The sequence below is a fragment of the Ornithodoros turicata genome, chromosome 1, assembly GCF_037126465.1.
Source record: "Ornithodoros turicata isolate Travis chromosome 1, ASM3712646v1, whole genome shotgun sequence".
Lineage (NCBI taxonomy): Eukaryota > Metazoa > Arthropoda > Arachnida > Ixodida > Argasidae > Ornithodoros > Ornithodoros turicata.
Window position 1 is genome coordinate 64,605,275 of NC_088201.1, and position 18,921 is coordinate 64,624,195.

The following is an 18,921-nucleotide window of genomic DNA, read 5'->3' on the forward strand; positions in this document are numbered from 1 at the left end:
CCTTCTGACATATTGATAACCGTCCAAAGAAGGTTCGGTTTTCCCCTGGTAGAGGTAATGACTTCCATAATCAATGTTGTCTGTACCCTGGATGCTTTCAGATACTTTAACCTTTTATAGGTATGGTCACGGCTCACTTTTCTTTGTCCTTGTTTTTTTTTTTTTTTTTTTTGAGGTATTGAACCCAAAATTTTCCGAGACTATCCACGGGCATTCACCTTTCACAAGAAATGGGGCAGGAACCTTCCACTGTTCCTAGTCTGTAGGGAAGAACTCAACCTTGCATACATGAATCAGGTGATCTCCTAGAGACATGAACTTCAAAATAGCCTTTCTCAGATTCAACCACCACGGAATTTCCACTTCCCGTACGAATAAGCTATGAAGTCATCCCGTAAGGCAATGTGGATTAGCTTCTCACTGTACGTCGCTGCTGAAGTATACATGAAACGCATTGAAGCAAACGGAAAAATCTTCAGTGTGCACGTGTTAAACAATAAACTATAACCATAGTTACTTGTACTAAGCGTATTTGTGTTGTATTTGCATTTGTATGACAGCTATACAGAAACGACTTGAAACGAGCTTCAAGAAACAAGCTCCTCATCAGATGCACTTGGATTTTGCAAGTTGAGTCATTCATTTCCAATAACTGAATATATTTATGGAAATAATTGCGCTGCTTTACATGTCACGGAACATGACAAATAAAGTGCCAACATAACAGTTGGATGATACAGTTCGTGAGCATTTGTCCACCTTGAGCCTTTGGGGAGTGAACAAATGTCTGGTGAGCAATTGTCCGGGAACAACCACAAGCATTGAAAGAACTTGTCTGAACGAGTGTTGGATAAATAGATGTGACACTAATACAATTGCCCATATTCTGGGGGGTAAACGCTTCTAAGTTGTTTCGGAGTTACTGGTTCTGTTGCAGCGACAAACCTTGTAGTTTTTTACGATCATGCAGGTAAATTAGAGTATGGGATGGTTTTGTCCTAGCTAACCACAAGGCCAAATGAGCTAAACGTAACATTTTTGGCGCAGGGGTTTGGCAGAACCCCGTAGTTAAAGGGGATAACAATACTTTCTTTGTACGCAGCGCCCCATTTGGTCGAATATGAAATTGTGAGAGGAGCTTGCACTCAATTACATTACCATTATAACCTGCTCGGAGCAGTCTATCCGTCTGCTTAACAAAAGTATCACAAGCGTAGTGACATTCATGCATTCTTTACTAAATGAGTCACCAAATTATATTGCACTAATCCCAAGTGGCAGCTTTTTGCAGGAAGAACCTGCTTAAGGTTTGGTTTCCTATATTCACTATGTAAGCCTGCGTCAGGAAATGGAGTTAAATTTAGAAGCGTTAGCGTCATGCCTACAGGAAACTCGTAAGTGAAACTCTGCTCTGGTGACTTGATCGCTCTCGGATCACCTGCTGAAATTCTGTGAGTGCAGCGTGAGTAACATCTCCTGTACAATCCTCTATTAGTGATCCCATATGAAAGGTAAAATGCTGTGTGACATGTGGACACTTCTGCAAGCCTCCAGTCTCACATAATTCAATCCTGTTCTGGAATATTGTCACGGTTGTCTGATCTGGATTGTGTGACAGATGTACATAGTTCCCGCTGGTCGGTCCTTGAAATTTTTGAATGCCCCGGAATTATTTGAAAATGCCATTTTCAGGGTATGGAAAACTCTGGAATTTTCCCACACTGCTTGAAAACTCTTGATCAGTAATCTTTTTCTTATTCTTGTGGAGCTGCTAGTGCAAGTTCCACTTTTCCGGAGTCAGAACTATAGATTCGAAACCACAGGTGTCCACACTCATTGCAATAGGAATCAGCGGCGGAAACCAGGAATGCATGAAATGAATGGTGCCCCATGTTGTATTCATCCACCTTCCTTTCATTCCATTCATCTTATGATCTTTAACGTTTAGGAGTCATCAGTCACGGATGAATTAGTGAACGGATCACTATTGTGCAGTCCCCATGTATTCTCTCGTGTGATACCCGTAGCTTATAAATATTTTTGTGAAAACTGTGTATTACATCCCAGTAAAGACGTCGGCCCATCCTTAAAAGGTGCTCTAAAGGCCCTTGAATTTTTGTTCCAAAATTCAGCAAGAACAATGGAGTTCATACGGACAGGTTCAAGATTGTAGCTTATAGGCTACGGTGCCACTGGTGTCACGCGATATAATTTGTAGGATAAACGACACATATCATTTACATGGATAATGATCATACCAAAACTTGATTGCTCCTGCCACAAATGTAGCACCTAAAACGGTTTCTTTGTGGCAACATCAGCGACGAAAAAAGGAAGGTGACTAAGCCTACGAAGTGATTTACTCAAGCAATGACTACACGTTTGACGAATTGCCCACTTGCGTGGTTGGTCGCGTGACTTCCCTCCTGACACCTCCTCTCATGTGCAGAAACACGCTGTCGTAGCGTATAACCCCAAATGTGCAGGAGCAGTAAAACGTGTGGGGAGGGCTGCAAAGTAATTTTAGCGATTCCTTTGAATTGATGTGTGCTGTTCACCATATTAATGCCTCTCACTCATTTTTGGTATTTTCAACTGTAAAAAGAATGACAGTTAACTGGTTAGAAGCATGAATAATTTAATTACGAGACTTTCGTGCAGTAGTCTGCACTTCTTCGGGTAACAAAATACATGGTATAGCGAGACTTTATACATGTTCAGCTCAAGAAAAGAGAGAGAGGGAGAAAGTGGGCAAGGGTGGTTTTTGTATAACCTTTGCCCACTTTCTCAATCTCTCTTTTTACATGAGTTGAACATGTATAGTCTTGCTGTACCATGTATTTTGTTACCTGCAGAAGTGCAGACTACTGCACGAAAGTCTCGTAATTAAATTATTCATGCTTCTAACCGGTTAATCGTCATTCTTTTTACCTTATCTCGCGGGCTTGTGATTTACTTTTTATCTACGCATATTTTCAACTGGGTTCAATATGATCAGCATTTCTCTGGAATTCCTCCTACACACAGGTTGATTGGCTTCTTGCCATTCGCTTATTTTTCAAATGTCTTACTGCTCTGAACGCAAGAGTATAGTTCTATAGTATCGGCCCTGCTCGTGTTTCCCATCGTTTATGTAGTGCACAGTGAGCTAGCTGAGTTTTGTGTTTTGTGAACATCAGCACCTGCTCATAGTCAGTGGCCCTCATTGGCCAAAAATAATTGCTGGCTGTCTTCCAGAGGGGTTTGTCACAGCTTTCAAAGTACTGTCTGTGTTGTTGGTTCTCAGGGAAAAACTTCAGCTGTTGTCGACCGCGATAGTGTGCTCGAGGGTTGCGTCAGAGTGACACGGCACAGGTGTCAGGCATGTGGCTCTTTGTCCTCTGAGCAGTTTCACTCTGACAGCGCAGGCTATGATGATGAAAATAGGAAGCATTACTTCGCCGGGCTTTTGTGGGTTTGTGGTCGTAGGGAAGTTGTCGATTCAGGCCGGGATTAAATGTTTTATTATGTGCCAGGAATTACTAAGTTAGCCCAAGTAAAGCCAATAACAGCCCTGTGAAAGACAATGTTCGAGCGTTCCAAAACAAATGCCATTGTGACGTCGCAGTGCGAGCTTCGGGAGTGATTGTCACTCACAGGTGTCGTCTACGTGACAGGTTGTACAGTGGAGAACCAACGGGGTACATTTGGGTGCATGTACAGTGGGGTATGACTGCTGTGGGTGAGACACACTGGAGCGAGTACTTCTCTCTAAAAAAAAACATTAAAGGCATGTGGAATTTCTTAGTCAGTGGAGAAGGATTACGTGCATGTCGCGTAACTTGCATGGAAAAAAAAAGGCGATGACCAATTGAAAAACTTTGACCATGTGAGGGAAAGAGCATTAAAAGAGCTCGGAGATGAAGTCACTATATTGTATTTCGTTATTGCTTTTGCGTGAGCACAAGCATTAGGGTGTCAGGTTTATGGTTAGTTCCTGGAACGTCAGCAGTAGTAAAGAAATAGAGCAGTTCTGACTAGTATGGCAGATATCTGCATGCTTTGTCCCTCCACTTTATGACTGTGCTTCTTTATTGTATCAAACTGCCGATTGTGTCATGCCAGTGCTCAGTGAAAATGGAGGCCCTTGAATTGACATGGCAAGCTTAGAGAGCAGCACAGTATATTATAAAGGTGTAAGACGTAGGTAATGCAAAACACTGGCTTAGCTTTGGACAGCAGAAACTTATCAGATCTGGAATTAATTAAATGATAATTGACCCCGTAAGATCAGTCTGTTTGAATTATTTGTGTGTCTTCCTGGGAGAGTTCCTTTTGTATGTTTCGCTTCAGTTATTTACTTGGTGTGACTATTGCAGCACGACCACAGCAACAAGTCCTGTTTTGCTTGAGGCTGCTGGCAATCATGCTTCGCGAGCGTGGTTCCCTTTTTTTTTCCTCTTACATATCGCAGCTCACCCCATTTCCCTTGTTTTGCATCAAAGTTTCTGTTCAGGGTACTATACTATGCACAGGGCACTTCATCAACCTAAGATTGAGCTTAAGGTTTCTGCAGAGAGCAGGCTAATTTGCTGCGGTCTCTTATCATTTCCTTTTCCTCCTCTCGTTGGTCTCTCGACTTTGGAGAGGCCAGACAGGAAGGTGATTAGGCAGTTTACAGCTGCTTGAGCATCTTGTTGCGCATTTGAAGCAGTTGCTAATGTTGGGAATGAACTCGTACACAGTGGATTATGACAGCATAGCAATGTAAGGCTGCATTTTGCTGGATGAATTGGTTGCTCGTGGACAGCAGTCGTACTTTGGTGCCTTATTCCATATCATTGGCACGAAGCATGGCTTCTAAAGACAGGTTGAACGTTGACTGTTAATGTGCAGTTGGTTCTTAGTTGAAGAGTGATGGGAGTTCAGTGTTTGTTTTCACCTTTGCTGAAGTAATAGTATACTGTAAGGTACTATGATGTGTTAATATGTGTTTATTCATTTCATTTGACATCCTGTACTGGTCTTAGATAAATAATGCAGTCTGCAGACTTCTCGGTGCAGTCTCGTTATTGTCCATACCTTTTCTGCCTTTTTTGCAACCTTTTCTGTGAGTTTCATGCGTTCTTAGTGTCATTATTGGTTTACATAATGTCAGCTGCAGGTTGATAGGACAAGGAAGAGTACACATTCACAGTATCCATTCAGGGTCGATGCCCCCCCACCATAGCGCCTGCTAAAATGCAGAAACTATGTGGCAGAGTTGCTATTTGAAGTCTACTGCTGCATTTTTATGAAAATACTAGTACTTTAAATTCTTTTCATTTTTGTTTTTTTCATAATGTAACTGTAGTGTACGTCCTGCTGGAAATTTTAATTGTAGCATATCTCGGGGAGACAAGACCTAGACTTATTTTCCTGTGACTCCATGGGAATCTGCAGAATCAACGATTTGCGAAGGAGTTGCTAATTTCCTGCCCAGAAATGTCTGCAATGGAAATGCAAATGCGTGGGTGTGGTGTGCCTTTACGTTTAAAAAAAATTCAGGTATCCTCAGTGCTGTGAAAGCAATACAAAAACTGCGCACAACCTATTGGACACTTCTATGCCAATGTTTTTGAGTGCATGAGGATCGCATGATGACACGTTTTACCACAAATCTCTAATGCGCTGCTTTTGGCATGAGACGTGATTCACAAAAGTGGGCAATAATGCTCATCAGTATGTCATACCTGAAGGAGAAAGTGCATGAGTTTGTTCGCTGAGAACCGAATGTTTTTGGCTGGATTATTTCCTGGCTATTCTTATCCGCATGGTGGAAGAACTGCATCAAAAAGACTAGGACACGGGTTAATAAACAATGTACACAGGACGGCTGCAGTTGTCCTGTCTAGATTGTTTATTAACCCGTGTCCTAGTCTTCTTGCTGCAGTTCTTTCACCATGTGCACGTACCAAATCCCCCTGTACAATCTCTCGGTTATCCAGCCATCTTTCTAGCCTATATAGCAGTTTACAGTCACATTTACACTTCTGTAGCTATATTTATAGCCACATTTACAGTGTTTGAAATCAGCATCTTGTGATTGCTATCAGGCAGCCTTTGACGCTAAAAACTTTTTTGAAAAAACCATCCTCAATAGTTTATCTGTAGCCGATTAAATAATGTTGAAGTGTAAACTCAGTGATGCAGTCTGAATCATTATTTACATTTAGGTATGCAGCATTCCTTGTCTTGTTCACAATTGAAAGTTGTTTGTTTCACAGATACAAATAATTTCACTTTCTCTACACGCATACACACATACACACACAAAAAGAGAACCTGCATTGCAGATGGTTCTTCTTGAATGTTCTAGACTATTTTTGTGCAGTTTTTGCTGAGTAACATGAGGTGGCAACACAGGGTGATTGCAGTATGAATGCGTTTGACATCTGCTTACATGCACTCATATTTGATATTTCTTTTTGCAAAAATCAACGGGTGGTGCAGTTGTGGCACCTACTCTTGAAACATTTTTTCTGATCAACACTGATTTTGCTTTTTCTATCTATTTCCTTTTCAGAGAAAAAATGCTCTAAATGGTTGTGTACAAATAATATATTTTTAATGTTTGCTTACTTTATATATGTACCACAACTAAAAATAAGAAAAGTTTTCTCATTCCAGATTATGAATATTTGCATATTTGAAAAAATAAAATAAAAAGGAAGGGCACTTGAATCAAAGCTTATCCGTCTGTTGCCGAGAAAAAGGGTAAAGCATGTCCCATATGAAATGGATGGGGAGCTAGTACAGCCTTTCTAGACATCAAATGTTGCATGTCTTGCATGAATTTGAGAGAACAAAGAAGCCTGTGTAGTGGGTGTATGCAGGGCCCAGCTGACGAGAAGTCCATGTCTCTGTGAGTTTATTGGGTAGGGTGATTGTTCAAAGCAAACCATCACACTGTGTATAACTTTCTAAGTGACTGACCATCATTTCAGAAACAAGTTTGAGCCCTGAAGGTAAAACAAACAATTTTTAGTAGCTGCTCTAGTCTGTAAATTGTCAGCTGAGGTGTCGATATGAGTGGTGGCAACAGTATTTTTTTCATTATGTGCAAAAATCTCAACACATGGCACATGCTGTTTATTCTCCCAGAAGAGGATTGGTGGCATGACAGGCTAGGTACAAACCTGTTATATTATTATCAGTGAGCAGATTCATTCACCACTGAGCCACCAAGGCCAGCTTGATTACTTTTTTGCTGCAAGATACATACCTGCTCTTGAGGATGTTGATGCCCCACGGTGTTTGCTTTCTGTGCTACACTATATGCCCAAATCATGGAACTCTGAGGCCTAGTATCAAGTTTCTTTTTTCTTTCATATTATTGCACCTAGATTTCTGTTTCTTTTGCTGACCTGCAACCTCCAGGACTTACTGTCAACTGGAGATTGCCCAGTAGAACACGCGTATAACTGCTTGTGATTTGCACTTCCATTATTTCATTTCTGCCTTCATTGTGATTGCAAAACGAATATATGGATGCTTACAAGCAGAATCGACAACATTTTACAGGCCCCACTTTGTGATAGTTCTTTTTCTGTCTATTTCTTAATTTGAATTTTTTCTAGAATTACAGCTTACTGATTCTCTTGCATCCTGCTACTTACGATCACAATATTACAGTGAAAGACAATTGTAATAACAATGAAGGGACTTCTAACTTGTGCAATTTGTCTACTATTAGTCTGGCTTCAAGTAATTTCTTTCCTTCCAGCTTTGGTTTGTGGCTGTGTTCTGCACCTAAAGTATGCACAGTTTAGGCTTTGGATGGAACCCTTTAGCTTTAGATGGGATCTAATAGTGAAAACAGAAAATATTTTATAGGAATGATACACTTTAATATCAATTCAAGCCAACTTGAAGTAACACATCTGATCATGGGTCGCAGGAACAATGCCACATCTGATTGAAAACTTTATCAAGGCAAGATCTTTCTGTTCCAAAAACATTTACTTGTTAGGTTCACATTTATTGTCCGATTGTGTCATGCCTTCGTGAACTAATGTTTCAGCTGGTACGTGCCTTTTGAGTTTTGGATTATCATATCTGCCAGTTGCACCATTTTCTAACATTGTTTCAATTTTCAGCCTAATTCAGTCATAGGTCATCAAAATTATTTTAGATTAGGTTCAAATTCCATGGTTGAAGCTGCTAACATATTGTCTTCAGTGTTGATCATGCAATGTTGTGGTGGCATCCAGGTTGACGACCGGAATGCCGACTCCGATGCGGCTGCGGGACCTGATTCGTCAGATCCGTGCAGCGCGCACAGCAGCAGACGAGCGGGCGGTTGTACAAAAGGAATGCGCCTACATTCGTTCAACTTTCAGAGAGGAGGACAACATGTGGCGCTGTCGCAATGTTGCAAAGCTTCTCTACATCCACATGCTTGGATACCCTGCACACTTTGGACAGGTATTCCTTGTGTTTCATGAAAATCACTCTGTGCAACTTCTATCGCTCACTATGTATCGCTGTTGAGCCACTAACGCAAGCACATTTTTGTCCCTTACCCATAGATGTTGACTCTTTAGCAACATGGCAACATGGCAACATGGTTTTGGCGCTCTATGGCCTTTGTTGCCTTTGTGCCATTAAACACATCAATCAATCAATCAATCAATCTTTAGCAACATCATCTTAATGTTTATGTGCATGCAAATGTGAATGGCGAGCCTAATGGCAAACTCGGGTGGTCATTTCGTTGTGCAACACTGCCTAGCACTCTGAATTTGCTAGGTCAGCGCCCGTGCTGGATCGCGTGACCGTTGGCACTCGAACATGAGTGCCAGGAATCTAGCAGTTTTAGTCACTTGGATCACGCTAGGGGCACGGTCGCTGGTCTTCGGGTTTTGTCGTCTGCTAACCCACGTGAACTTTGACGTCCGGGCTAATGAGGGCCCTTGCCACTCTTGCTTTGCGGATGTGACAACACCGGATATAGTTGGGCAATCTGCTGCCTGATCGCTTCGAGGCCGGGTGGAAAAAGTGCTAGCTGGCAAATTTCTGGCGCTCAGAAAGTGCCACGGGAACACACCAGATTGCTACGTCTCGAGCAAGGGAACACAGTTGCTTGGAATCTTGCAAAAAGATCTGCCAGGAAATGACCGCGTGAATTTGCCGTAGATATGACCATGCCTCCAGTGATGCCAGTTCCACTACATAGAGCAGACATGTGTTTGGAAGTGTTACTTTGGTACAAAGAACAAAACACATGATAGGCGGAAAAGCAAAGAATTCTCAAATTCCCAAGCCAACCTTTATTCAAGCATATTATTCTTTTACACCACATATCTTGTCTGCTTTGACACCTAAGCTGTTTCCTTTTTTGTTCTTGACGCATATTCTTTCGGCAGATAAGAGTGTGGGTCGTGTTCCTTTTTCAGTACTGTTGCACCCTTCAAGTCGGGAGAATACTTTCAGCGTGCTTAGAGTTGAGACAAGAGCTCAAACTTCTGGTGCTGATGTGCTATTTTATATAATGTGGTCCTTGAAAATCAGCTGAAAAACATTCCAGTAACACTTAGTATGCCTACCCAGCATGCTCTGCACCTGCATGTGTTGTTTACATGGTCTATCATGAATACTTCATATCTAGTTACCTACCATCAAAAGTATAGAAATCAGGGTTGGTTACCAAAAATAAGAATGTTTCTGTTCCTGGTACCTAAGAAATTCAATTTTTTGTTTTCGTTTCCATTATTGTGTACAGACGATTTTTGGTAGCAGTTTCAGCTTCCTCAGTGGATTTCCATTTCAGTTTCCAGTAAAGGTAACGGAGAATATTTTCGTTTCTGTTTCTATTTCAGTTTCCTGAGGAATTTGGGTATTTAACGTTTCTCATTTCTGTTTCCGCTAACCAACCCTGGTAGAAATTGTTCCCGTGACCTTGAGGGCGTGATCATCTTGGTTAAAGTGCGTTACCCACAGGCTAAGCTGTTGAAAAAATGAAAGTGTGAGTGACTGCGTAAGAGAGACTTGACAGTGAAGAAACGCACAGGACAAGGACTGGCACTCATTCTAATACAGCTTTGCATCCATTCGAAGATTTGTTGTTTTGTCCTCTTTGTCCTGTCTTTGATTCGAAGCATTTTCTGCCGGCTAGTGGGCACCCTATCTCCCATGTTATTCGATTTCTTTCTCAAGAAAAATTCACTGCATTCATGTAAGGTGCACAATAACTGCTCGTGTTTGCGGCTCAGTGCCTATAGTCTGAAGCAACATTTTTGGTTCCTATATTTTACTACGTATCTTGTGTTCCTTCAAAGAGCAAGGTACGCATTTCTCTCCTGCCTGTGCACTCACATGACTGTTCTTTTTTTGTGTGTGTATGTGTGTGTGACACACGCAGAAGCATTCTTGGTGAACAGCAATAGCTTTTTTAGAACAGTGTTTCTATAAATCATGCTGTGTGCAACTCATGCAATCAGTCTTGCTGTACCTGTACATTGTAGCAATAGTGTGATGCTTTGTGATATGATGGACATGTGAGGTTCTTTCTATAATGCACTGCTACTGTTTTATTTCCATGCAGCTGGAGTGCCTGAAGCTGATTGCATCACCTCGGTTTACTGACAAGCGCATTGGTTACTTGGGAGCAATGCTGCTGCTTGATGAACGTCAGGATGTCCATCTGCTTATAACTAATTCTTTAAAAAAGTATGTTTTGTGCATAATTTACTTTTAATAGATAGAAATGCACACCAGCACATAAAAACATAGAAGCAACCAGGTCTGAGATTTGAGGATTAATTCCATCGATTCCATAATTCCATTCGATCATCAGGGTGGTGCTAAGCATCCACCCAAGCAAATTTATGTATTACATGGTGGGGGGGGTGTTACATTCTAGTTTGTGGTCTGGGATGTTTGTTGATAAATCCCCTTTTATAAACTAAAATTCCAGTTGTTTGTATAACCCCCAACGATTTTTATGTGCCAATGCACCAGGGTTATCTAAATCTAAAGCGCTTCCTACTTTCGATGCCTGTGCACTAAAATCTAGGAGTAACCTATAAAGTGTCTTGTTGGGACCTCTTGGTGATATATTTTGGCAGAACAAGCAGGAAAAAAGACGCAAAATGAAAGAGTACAGGAGTGATATCAGAAAGGCAGCAGAAGAATGAACGGAACTTCGTGAACAGTGTGTGGCAAACAGGACATGGTTTAGATGCGAATAGCCCTGGTATCTGGTTCGTGAAACTTGATGGAGGAACACAAACAGCAGGAACCTTGGCTATAGAAAATATGCTTAAGAAAAAGATAAGGGAGATCTATCAACAAACACCCTGGTTTGCTACCACAGTGCAGTTGAATGTTGGTTGCGCATACATTGTATACCACACCTCAGCAATTACTCTTGAGCACACGGCCACCTTGAGGAATGGCATCGGGGGAGCGTAAACCTCAATCGTTATGATTAGTTCCGACATGTGTCTTATTTACTCGCATAATTTGCGCACTTTTTCTCCCAGGAAAGTCTGAAAAGTAGGGCATGTGCAAATTGCACCGGAACATTTGTAGATTCACAACACAGTTTTGAAATGGCTCCCAAATTTTAGTAGACGGGTCATGGGCTCCCAGTAAAGCCGGTATTCACATTATCATTGCAATACGCAAGCATGAAAAGAAAATCCTAGCCTGCCATAACTGCAGAGCAACCGGCGATGGTTGGCACAGTCGCTGCTGGAAGTCGCCACTAGGCGCACTAACAACATGGTTCCCACTGGTTCTTGAAACCCTTGTATACAGAATTTTCCACAGTCCTTGAAAATAATTGATTTCGCATCTTTTCCTTATTCTTGCAGAGCTGCTGTGCAAATTCTGCTTATCCAGAGTCTGAACTGTAGTTTCAAAACCATAGCTGTTAGCACTCATTGCAATAGCCATCTGTAGCGGAAGCCAGAAATGCAAGAAATGAACGGCGCCCTTCGTTGTATTCATCAGCCTTCCTTTCTATCTTATAATCTCTAACATTCGGGAGTCTGCAGTCATGTTTGTGAACGGGTCACTCTTGTGCAGTTCCCATGTATTCTGTAGTGTGATACTCATAAATATTTTTGCGAAAAATTGAAGTCCCGGTCATAAACTGTGTTTTACATTTCCGGACAATATGACGACTGAGTCTTGAAAGGTCCTTGAAAGACCTTGGAATTCTTATTCCAAAATTGAGTGGGAGCCATGTTACAATCCAGAGTATGCTATGTTTGCCATCTTTGTGTATGTCACATGGTGTTGCAAGTTTGTAGGGTGTTTGTCCAATGTTGCTTTCTGTGCTTGTTTTATAGTTGAGTGACAGTATCGTCCATCAACATTGGTTGTGAAGTGGGTACATGCGGAGGGCGTGGCGAAAATGTGGCAGGCAGAAACCAGGTGCTGAGAGGCGCTGAGCCAGATACAGTTAAACCTAGATAGAACAAAGCAGAATATGCGTGCAAGTTACTTCGTTAGTTCAAGAAATTTGTTAAATCGAGGTTCTCTTGAAGAGAGCTGATACAACTCTTAAGCTGTATAATATCAAAATTCAAAACTTGGTACCCTATCCGCTTGATATGGTAACGAAATGCACGACAAAAATTAAATGTGAATGATTTTATTTACAAAAATAATCCTTCAACTTCATCTGCTCCTGTTGTTGCATCGCCGGACCAACCCGTTCATAACACCAAATGACCTTCACAGTCCTCTCCAAATTCGGTTGGGACAACGCGTAGCGTTGCAAATTAGCATTTCAAAACCTTACAGCAAACAGACACGACACGTGAATGAATCACAACTGGGAACGATGATTCACTGGTGTCGCCGCACTGCTGCCGTAAAGCAGTCACATGGAGACGCGGAGGGGAAACTGCGTAGCTCGGAGGGAGAGGGGGAGATTGGGAAAGAGAGAGGTGGAGATTGGGAAAGAGAGAGGTGAGAGGGGATACCCCCTCACTAGGTTTGCAGCCTGACAAACACAAAGTGAGGGTGATCGTTCTGTGATGCTTTCTCCGTAAGATATAATTCTGCCTGGCTTTTTGCATCCGTTACCGAAAAAGCCTTGCAGAGAAGCCGTTGAAAAGAAATTCACAGAAACGCGCACTTCGCTACATCGAGGTCCCATCCCGTGGAAGGAATTAGCTATATCGAGGTAGAAAATACGTGGCTTTTAATGCAGAACAAGGAAAAACTCGTTACATGGAGAATTTTTCTAAATCAAGGTTCGTTATATCGAGGTTCAACTAACTGCTTGCGAAACTGTAAGAGCACAAATCATGTTTTTTTAGCATGTTTTATGCCAAACTAGTGTACATATTACACGAGTAATGCAGTGTGTTACGTCCCAAGGCCACTGCCTATGGGAGCCGGCAGTTTTGCTAGTAGAGTGGCGACTATGATGTCAAGCAACATTAGTTTCGCTGCTTGTGGATCCAACAACAACAGCTTTATTTCAAGGTGATGAAATGGGGAGTTTCATCACCAGGGGTGATACTGCAGTTGGCGATATTGCCAATTTTCTATGCAGCTATTGCCACTGCTGCTACAAAGAAAAAATATCTTAGGTTCATACCTATGCAAACAATCATCCTTCGTGTCAGTCCAATACACCTTGAAGCAAGTTAGAGTCAGACCCATTGATTAATGCTTTCATTGTTGAAAAGTTGATTAGTCAGGCTGCAGCCAGTACATGAATTCTGCGAAAAAGGTTGCCAGTTTAGATCATATTGCAGTTGTACATGTTCTGCAGTGAAATTTTGCACCTACACATTTTAAGAATGCAGCTGACATAGCACACATGTGGCAATGGAAACTACAACTTCTCTCGGTTGCAGAAGTCTCCCACCTCTCTAAATTATCCTCCACAAGTTTTGCTCTGTGTTGCAGATGTATACCACAATGGCATTCAGAAAGGGAATACGCTGAGCGATACACACAAGCATAAGGAAGAAAAAATTCAGGAAGCCGCCATGAAGCAGCATGTTATTTTTAATAGGATCATTGTAATCAATGTCTAAAAAAAATCAAAATACACATATTTTATTGTGGCCCTGATTAAACATTTTGTTAGCCTTTTGACAATTCTGGGTAAAGGAATAATCTCTTTCCCTAGATGTAAAGGTTCATAACTAGCATCTATTGCTTTCAAGTTACATTTACACTGAACTGTTGAAGCAGGTTTATTTGGCCTTGTGTGACTACAATACACTTCAACCTCAATGATATTGTTGTTATGGCAGTGCAGAAAAAAACCATCTCCCGTGTGTTGTATCATCTTATCTTGCCAATAATATTAGTCAGAAAGGTAGCAGTATTATGGAGATGCTCATGACCATTTTTTAAACACATTCATTCTGCTAAGGTACAAGTAATTCGTTTCTGCCACACCAATGCTCAGTCCTTGTGCATGCTTTTATAATAATTCATTGTGCACAGCACAGTGACCAAAGGCAGACTACTTCTCTCTACATTTCCTTACAAAAAAAAAAAAAAAAAACAAACCCTAAGCCTTACAGAATGTCCTAATGCCTTACAGTAGAGATTGTTTTCATTGATGATCCCAAAAATCTATAGAAATCACTCAGTTTGACAACTCATTCTTTCAATTTATTACAACTAATTATTTCAATTTGTGTTTGCCCTAGCATTTACAAGAAGAAAAAAAAATTGTGAAAACTGTTCACTCTGTGTATGCACAGCAAACCTGCACAATCAAACTGTTCTGTAACAAGCTTACTGTTTAATGTAGGATAATGTAGGTTTGCATGATTAATGGTTTGGTTGCGCATGATACATATTGCATCTATGAAAGGACTTCGAAGTACTTTGTGTTAGTTTTTAGTTACTAGTCATCAATGTGGCTGTTTTGTCTCTCAGTGATCTCAACAGCCCAACTCAATTCATGGTGGGCCTCGCATTGTGTGCCCTGGGTTCCATCTGCTCCCCAGAGATGAGCCGTGACTTGGCTGGCGAAGTGGAGAGACTTCTCAAAACCTCAAACGCCTACATTCGTAAAAAGGTGTGTATTGAGACATGTTTTAACTTAGCTGTAAGAAAGCAGTTAAGTGCTCCAGCATGTGCACTTTACTTGCGACCTCTTACCTCTGCAGTATGCCAAAAGGCAACGCATATTTGTCAAGATGCACTTTGACTCCACTTTGAAGTGTGCCTGACCTGCCTTTCCAGGCTGCACTGTGTGCCTTCCGCATCATACGAAAAGTTCCTGAACTCATGGAGATGTTCATTCCAGCAACACGTTCATTACTTACAGAAAAGAATCATGGTAAGTACCTCTCACGTCTTTGATGGAAAGCTCGAGCAGTTTGGCATTGACCCGATTTGAAAACTTCTTCATGCCTCGGTAACATAAATTGTATTTGTTTTGTCCCCTTACACTTCCGTCCCACAGAAAAAGAGAAACTAATGCTTAAATTGCCAGTTGATAAAATTCCAAACACTTGGTTCAGTATTTCAGGTGTTCAAGCCTCTTCAGTTGAACAGCCAAACATAGTGGCTCTGGCTCGTTTTAATAATTGGTTTTAAAAATTATATCAGCCCTGGAGCTAACTTTATGATGAAATAAATAAATGTGTAAGTACTGAACCCCATCTTGAAACTGCTTCACAAGAACCTGTTAAGACATACATGAACAAAGTTTATGTCAATTTGTAATTTTGTGCTCTATTTGTGAAGATTTCATACAAAGGCAGATTGAATAATTTGTGTTGTGCACTATGCCTGCTATTTTGTTTCTCTCTGGGATAGCTGCACACTGTATGGACTGCTAGTCTCAATTACAGTTAGGATAAACAAGCACAACAAGCAATCCTTCCCAAATTTTTGTTCAGTTCAAAATTGCAAGAGTATCATTGTTTGATATGTGTCGAGTACTGGAAGAGGCGTCACTGCCATTTTTAAAAATATTTGAGCTGTCGTAGCACACGTTGATAGGCAGGCTCATGGTGCTCATGCCAGCAAGCATTGCTGTGGCTCTTACATTGAGAGAGGCAATGGGAGTGTTGCCTGACTTCACATGTTTCAAACTGTTTTGTCATCTGTTGGTTCTGAGCGTAGTTTAGTACATACACAAATGTAAAATTACGACAGATTATATGTAGAGTCTGACTTTTCAGGTTAAACTCGATTTCTCTCTGAATTCCAATCATGTAACACGTTGTATCATGTATCACATGCACTATTTAATATAGATTTGCATGCATCTCCCATGTAAATATTATTTGAGTGCAACAATAAACTATGCGAAGCACATTTGATATTACAACATGTGGTCTTTTTCACTGTAAATGGCAAGGTATGCATGTTCGACCAGTACAGTAGAACCTCGTTAATTTGAAGTTGCCTGGACTGTGCAAAAATTTCGAATGAAGTGGGCGTTCGAATTGAGCGAACCTGGGCACATGGTGAAGGAAAATACATTTATTTGCTGAAGAACTCACTTTTCTTCGTCTGCCGCTTTCCAAAAATGACATCGCACGTCACCGTTAGTTCAAGATGGGCTACGAAGTCCATCATATCGCTGTGCGCGCCGTTTGCTTAACAAATTTTCAAAAACGACGGCGCACGTGCAGATTCCTCGCCATCGCCGTCACTCTGCTTGCATCACCGGCAGGAGCTTACAGCACGTTGCAGATCTCGTGGCTGGGATGATCGTCACTTTTTCTTTAATCGTCGGCGTCTTGTACTTCACCTGCGTGCTGCCTCCACAGCCCACAGGCAAGAAGTGGACTTTGAAGTTGATCTCAACTAAAAAGCACGAAACGAAAGCAAGCCAAAACGCCGATTTGCAACATAATCCGTAATGGTAGCACAGCTGGGATGCTGGATGGCAAGGAAGCGCGAGGAGCGAGGAGGTTGCGCCACGTGACTGGCGGTTGGGAAGGCGAAGTCAGCAAGGGAGCAAGCACGTGGTTTTTATGGCAGGTTGTCGTTGCATGGGTTGGAAGCCGATGGTAGATGATGAAATTCGGTAGGAAACTTACAAATTAAGCAGGATACGGGCCAGTTTTTTTTTCAAATTATGCGGCCACATTGCAACGCGCGAAGACGGGACCACAGCAATCCTTCAAATTAACAGGAATTTCGAATTAGCGAGGTTCTACTGTTATGCATTTTAATTGCAGGTGGCTTGTTGGACAGAAAGAAAAATAACCCGATAACACCCGAATGTATCATTGATGCCCAATGACACCCTGAATTACAGATTTAAAAGTAATTAGAGCTGTGCAAATAGCAAAATTTCCATTGCAAATTGAATCTGAATAATTTCTTCAGAAGGCGAATCGAATCCGAATAATTTCTTCAGAAGGCGAATCAAATTCGAATAATCAGAAAAGGTGCAATTCGAATAATTTCGAATACCTCATGGTGAAATATTTTGTGAAATATATTCATTCGATGATGTTCTGCTGCAAACTTGTGAGCTTTTCATGAAGCATAACATATCGTGAGAGAAGGGTCCATCTGTGTTGTGTTTGGTAGACTGCATTAGTGTAATGAACTGCATTAAGAGTTAGTCACGTGATGCATGCAGCCTGCTTTGTGTGCATCTCCTCATTTCTATGTTTACATCGTGAATTTCTTGTACTTTTTTTAGAAACTGCACATATTTCCATCTGTTACTGAACGTAACTATGACAGTTCGGAGTGCATTTACTGGAAATTGCAATGCCCATAGTATAGTGTTGACCATGCGCTCACAAAATTTGTAGACTTTAGGGACGGAATATTGTAAACAGTGTAAAGTGGGCTTCACCTAACACTCGAGTGTAATGATGTGAAGCTGACTTGCAGAATGGAACAAAAAAAAAATGGCGATAATGTGAAGTGGGCTTCATTTAACTCTTGGATGCAATGAGGCAAAGCCCACTTGCAGAATGGCGATAGCAATACCTCGCTTCAGTACTATTCGGGAAATATTCGAAAATTTCAAATGCTGAAAATAAGTTGTGAATAGCATCAGGTATTCGATTAGTATTCGAAATTTTGAATATTCGCGCAGCTCTAAAAATAACATCTGATTTTTGCTCCACGAATGCAGGAGAGGCATTTAATCCAAAAAAGCCTGCTCCTAATTCTATGGTCCTGAAGCTGAAGGTAATTGATATAGAAACTTGGACTATGAACTCACATGTGCAGTCATTTCAATTAGCAGAATGTCATCATTTGAACCCACATCCCAGGGGGAATATTGGAAACTTCACTTCTAGATAATAGCTGTAGTGTTTGATGTGTGTACTAGAGCACTGCACGGGCTGAATTTTTAGGCCGAGGCCCGGCTCGAGCCCAGCCTTCCCTTGATGTACCTGCCCTGCCCTGGCCCGGCCCGAAGGCTGCATACCTAGCCCAGGCCCGACCCAAGCCCGAAGGATCCCAAGTTTCTCGGCCCAAGCCCGTCCCGGGCCCAAGAAATTTACAGGATACCCGGCCCGGCCCAGTGTATCAGGCTGTAAAATTTGACTGTGGCTATCTAACAGAGGGGTAACATAGGTGCGAGACCGACCTAGGCCCGGCAATGTACGGGCTCGACCCGGGCCCATAATGGTCAAACCCGAGCCCAGCCCATGCTCGCAAAAAGGAAGCTTGGCCAGGCCCGGCTCGGGTTTTCGGGTAAGCCTGAGCCCGTGCAGTGCTCTAGTGTGTACCCTTTTAGAGCTGCATGTAAAGAAGGAGCTTCCTTTTATGAAGATTGTTTTTCAGAAAGGGAACCTGAACCTTTTTGTTCTCATGTTCTGCAGGTGTTCTCATCACAGGAGTGATCCTAATCACAGAAATGTGCGAGCGAAGTCCTGATGCACTGCAACACTTCAAGAAGGTGTGTACTTGCAGTGTTCAGGTTTTATGGAATTCTGTTAAGTTAGCAAGTTGTGTGAGTGTAGTGCTATCTTTCGGGGCTTT

General features: G+C 41.7%; 1 protein-coding gene across 3 annotated transcripts in view; it reads left to right on the plus strand.

Annotated features, from left to right (window-relative positions):
- Positions 1-18,921, plus strand: part of LOC135378329 (AP-1 complex subunit gamma-1-like) — a 77,344-nt gene that overhangs the window by 16,227 nt on the left and 42,196 nt on the right. For 2 of the 3 annotated variants that reach the window (XM_064611338.1, XM_064611339.1), the window contains exons 2-6: positions 8,232-8,445; positions 10,565-10,689; positions 14,884-15,025; positions 15,193-15,289; positions 18,762-18,838. In XM_064611338.1, the coding sequence (XP_064467408.1) occupies positions 8,232-8,445; positions 10,565-10,689; positions 14,884-15,025; positions 15,193-15,289; positions 18,762-18,838 (655 nt within the window). Of the gene's footprint in view, positions 1-4,657; positions 4,747-8,231; positions 8,446-10,564; positions 10,690-14,883; positions 15,026-15,192; positions 15,290-18,761; positions 18,839-18,921 lie in introns of those variants that run through there. The other variant, XM_064611337.1, reaches the window with a different exon arrangement.